The sequence below is a fragment of the Nicotiana sylvestris genome, chromosome 2, assembly GCF_000393655.2.
Source record: "Nicotiana sylvestris chromosome 2, ASM39365v2, whole genome shotgun sequence".
In the NCBI taxonomy this organism is placed as follows: Eukaryota; Viridiplantae; Streptophyta; class Magnoliopsida; order Solanales; family Solanaceae; genus Nicotiana; species Nicotiana sylvestris.
In genome coordinates this window covers 142,084,516-142,089,105 of record NC_091058.1, presented here as the reverse complement: position 1 = coordinate 142,089,105, position 4,590 = coordinate 142,084,516, and the positions used below count along the sequence as shown (strand labels likewise).

At 44.3% G+C, this 4,590-nt stretch overlaps 1 protein-coding gene across 1 annotated transcript; it reads right to left on the bottom strand.

Moving 5' to 3' along the window:
- Positions 1-509: 509 nt before the first annotated feature.
- Positions 510-4,256, bottom strand: LOC138885698 (uncharacterized). Its single transcript, XM_070166675.1, has 6 exons — positions 4,152-4,256; positions 3,875-4,034; positions 2,770-3,754; positions 1,397-2,238; positions 1,204-1,298; positions 510-827 (listed from the first exon to the last, which is right to left on the bottom strand). The coding sequence occupies exons 1-6, from the start codon at positions 4,254-4,256 to the stop codon at positions 510-512; spliced, it is 2,505 nt and encodes an 834-aa protein (XP_070022776.1).
- Positions 4,257-4,590: the final 334 nt, after the last annotated feature.

The following is a 4,590-nucleotide window of genomic DNA, read 5'->3' as shown; positions in this document are numbered from 1 at the left end:
TTATTACAACTAACATAAAAAAATAAAAATAAAAGTAGAACAACTCAGAAAATATAACAAAAAAAATTGTTGGGACTAGCGCGGCCACTAGCGCGATCGCGCTAGTAGCGAGGCTAGTAGCGCGTTCACGAGCGTAGGCCAGAAAGAATGTTTACCCACTAGCGCGGCTACTAGCGCATTCACGAGTGTGGGCCGGGCAGAATGTTTGCCCAAATAGAGCGGCCTATAGCACGAGCGTGCTCCTGGGCAGAAATGTTTCACATTTTCCATCTATTTTTACCACTTTCGATGGCTTTATCACCCACCCATTGTCACCTGCATTGGTTAGCACTTCCTAAAACTCACAATTAACAACTACTACTATCATTGGGTTGCCTCCCAACCGGAGCCTTAGTTAATGTCGTGGCACGACACAGACAAACGCATTTAAGGCTCGCTCGACCTTTGAGGTTCCATTAGGTGGACCTCTGACACTTCCTTTGGTTCTTTATGCCTATGAAAAACTTCAATCACTTCATATTGACTCTAAATGTGTAAGATTCTTTCTCTGAGGCAATCTCTACAGCTTCTGAAGGGAATACTTCAACCACTCGAAATGGCCCAGACCATCGTGACTTAAGCTTACCCGGGAAAAGCCGTAATCTTGAATTATAGAGCAGTACCATGTCCTCGGGTTTGAAATGTCGCTCAACAATGTTATGGTCATGAAATCTCTTCATTCTTTCCTTGTACAACCTTGTGCTCTCAAAAGCAAGATGTCGGAACTCGTCGAGCTCATGCAATTCAGTGATCCTCATTGTGCCCGCAGCTTCAATGTCAAGGTTTAGCTGTTTAGTGCCCACCAAGCTTTATGTTCAAGTCCACTGGCAAGTGGCAGACCTTCCAAAACACCAACTTATATGGCGACATACCAATTGGTGTTTTAAAAGCGGTTATATACGCCCAGAGTGCATCATCTAGCTTTTTCGCCCATTTAGTTCTTGTGGCGTTCACCGTCTTAGGTAGCACACTCTTGATCTCTTTGTTGGACACTTCAACCTACCCACTAGTCTGGGGATGATATGGGGTAGCCACCTTGTGGCATACATAATACTTTGTGAGCAACTTCTCGAAAGCTCTATTACAGAAGTGTGTGACTCCGTCACTGATGATCGCTCTTGGTGTCCCAAAACGGGTGAATATGTTCTTCTTAAAAAATCTCACCACCACTCTTGCATCATAAGTGGGCAACGCTGAAGCTTCTACCCATTTGGACACATAATCCCACAGCAACAAGTATGTACTTATTTCCAAAGGAGCTGACGAAGGAACCCATGAAGTCAATCCCCCAGACATCAAACACTTCCACCTCTTGAATCGGATTCATGGCGACGGGAAATGTTCCCGGTCCGCTAACATTCATTGCAGCCCTTCACCCATTGGTGTTCATCTTTAAACACTGTTAGCCAAAATAATCCGGCCTCTAGCACTTTAGCAGTTGTCCTAGCTCCTCCAAAATGTCCTCCACATGCCGATGCGTGACAAGCCTGCAAAACAGAAGATTGTTCTATCTCGGGGACACACCTCCGAATCATATTGTCAACACATATTCTAAATAGATAGGGCTCATCCCAATAATACATGCGGCAGTTACGATAAAAAATTTTCTTTTGTACAGATGAAAGGTCATAGGGAATTATACCGCTGGCCAGGTAATTTGCATAATCTGCATACCATGGAACTTCCTTAAGACTAGTAGCGAGCAGCTGCTCGTCTGGAAAGGTTTCTAGAATATCTTCAACCTTGACTGAGTTTTCAGCTCCTTCAAGTCGTGATAGATGGTCAGCGACTTGATTTTCTGTGCCCTTACAGTCACGGATTTTGAGGTTGAATTCTTGCAATAGCAGCACCCAACGAATCAGGCGCGGCTTAGACTCCTTCTTCTCAATCAAGTGCTTGAGAGTTGCATGATCAGTGTATACAATTACCTTAGAGCCAATCAGATATGATCTGAACTTGTCGAAAGCAAACACCACCGCCAACATCTCCTTCTCAGTCACAGTGTAGTTCAGCTGAGCTCCACTCAGTGTTATACTACCATAGTAGATTGGATGCATCAGCTTGTCTTTCCGCTGTCCCAGCACTTCCCCCACTGCATAGTCACTGGCATCACACATGAGTTCGAATGGTTGCTCCCAGTCGGGATCAACAATGATAGGTGCTGTGACCAGCCTCTTTTTCAGCTCCTCGAATGCTACCCTGCAATCATTAGAAAACGAGAAAGGGTGATCTTTTTCTAACAACTTACAGAGAGGGTTGGCAATTTTTGAGAAGTCTCTTATGAATCTCCGGTAGAAACCGGCATGCCCGAGGAAGCTCCTGATTGCCTTGACTGAAGTTGGAGGGGGGAGCTTTGCTATCACATCCACTTTAGCACGATCCACCTCAATTCCTTTGCTTGACACTCGGTGCCCCAAGACTATCCCCTCTTGTACCATGAAATGACACTTCTCCCAATTAAGAACCAGGTTAGTCTCAATACACCTTTTTAGCACACAAGTTAGATTTATCAGGCACTCATCAAATGAGTTTCTCACCACGAAGAAGTCATCCATGAACACCTCTATTATGTCCTCTACCATGTTAGTGAATATGGTCGTCATGCACATTTGGAATGTGGTGGGTGCATTGCATAGCCCAAAGGGTATCCTTCTAAAGGCATAAATGCCATACGGGCACGTGAAGGAAGTGTTCTCCCTATCCTCTGGTGCAATGGAGATCTGATTTTACCCTGAGTACCCATCCAGAAAACAAAAATGCAACCTCCCTACCAATCTGTCTAACATCTCATCAATGAAGGGAAGTGGGAAGTGGTCTTTCCGGGTGGCTAGATTTAACTTTCTGTAATCCATGCAAATTCTCCAGCCCATGATGGTTCTTGTAGAGATCAGTTCATTGTTATTATTTTTAACTACCGCCATGCCACCCTTTTTAGGTACGCATTGAACCGGGCTAACCCAGCTGCTGTCAGATATTGGGAAAATGATTCCTGCATCTAACCACTTTATCACTTCTTTCTTCACTACTTCCTTCATGTTGGGGTTCAACCTTCTTTGGTGCTCCCTGGAAGGTTTGTGTCCCTCTTCCAAGAGAATTTTGTGCATATAGTAGGCTGAGCTGATCCCCTTTATGTCTGCCATGGTCCACCCAATGACAGTCTTACACTCCTTGAGTATCTGCAAGAGTTGTTGTGCCTGCACATCTAATAAACTAGATGAGATAATAATAGGTAATATGGAGTCAGGTCCAAGGAACTTATACTTGAGATGGGTGGGCAGTGGCTTCAACTCCAGCTTTGGTGGTTCTTCGATGGATGGCTTGGCTGGAGGAGTTTCTCTATTTTCCAAGTGCAAGGGCTCAAATTCCAGAGTTCTATCCCAGAACCTTCTACCCTCTAATGTCATCACCCATTCTGCTAGTTCTTCTCCATTTACCTCATCTAAATTCATTAGACATGCAGAAAGAGGGTCATCAATAGTTAGCATCTCATCATCAGTCTCTACGATTACATCCACAGCATCAGTAAAAGAGCAATTGGCGAATTCACTTGGTCGCCTCATAGATTTCTGCACATTGAATGTTATCTCTTCGTCATTCAATCTCATCTTGAGCTCCCTAGTCTTACAATAAATGAGAGCTCTCTTAGTGGCCAAGAACGGCCTTCCCAAAATTATGGGAATCTCTTCATCTACTTTGCAGTCTAAGATCACAAAATCTGCAGGGAACACAAATTTCCCTACCTAAATCAACACGTCATCCAGGATACCTGAGGGTCGCTTTACAGTCTTGTCAGCCAGCTACAACAACATAGAGGTGGGTCTAGCTCTTCCAATACCCAACCTCTTATAAATCGCCAGGGGCATAAGATTTATGCTGGCCCCTAGATCATACAGTGCCTTAGCAAAAGCAAAATTACCAATAGTGCATGGAATTGTAAAGCTCCATGGGTCAGACAACTTTTCTGCAATTGGTCTAGTCACCACTGCACTACAGGTCTGAGTAAGAGTAACTGTGTCCAAGTTTTGGAAATCAAATTTTCGGGACATCAAGTCCTTCATCATTTTTGCATACCCAGGCACCTCTTTCAAAGCATCAATCAATGGAATATTTACCTGGATTTGTTTCAACATCTCCAAGAACTTCTTGTATTGCTCCTCCTTTTGGTACTTAGCCAGCCTCTGAGGGAAGAGTGCAGGCAGTCTCTTCTTCCCAATCATTTGGGATTGATCTTTATCAGCTGCCACCTCAACTACTGGTTACTGGGTTGTCTCAGCATCTTTCTCGGTCTCAATCTGAATGTTATTTTCTTCTTGGGCAGGTTGGACTGTCACCTTTGTCAGTTTCGTTAACTCATCCAACTCAATGGGCACTGGTATGAGTGTCTCAGCTTTTCTAGTTTCCCGAGCCCTCTCTTACTCTGCATCCAAATCTTGGCCATTACGTAGACTCACCGCCATCAGCTGCTTCGAGCCTTGATCTTTTGGATTTATTTGGGTGTCTGCAGGTAGTGTCACATGAGGACGATTGTTCAAAGACATCAAAATTTGGCCC

Excerpts from the sequence above, each read along its gene's own strand:
- LOC138885698 (XM_070166675.1), bottom strand. The coding sequence starts at position 4,256 with ATGATTGGGAAGAAGAGACTGCCTGCACTCTTCCCTCAGAGGCTGGCT. Across the intron at positions 2,239-2,769 it reads TTTCTGGATGGGTACTCAGG|GGTAGCATTCGAGGAGCTGA; the intron begins GTAAAATCAGAT and ends TAATGATTGCAG. Across the intron at positions 1,299-1,396 it reads GGTGAAGGGCTGCAATGAAT|CTCCTTTGGAAATAAGTACA; the intron begins GTTAGCGGACCG and ends TTCCTTCGTCAG.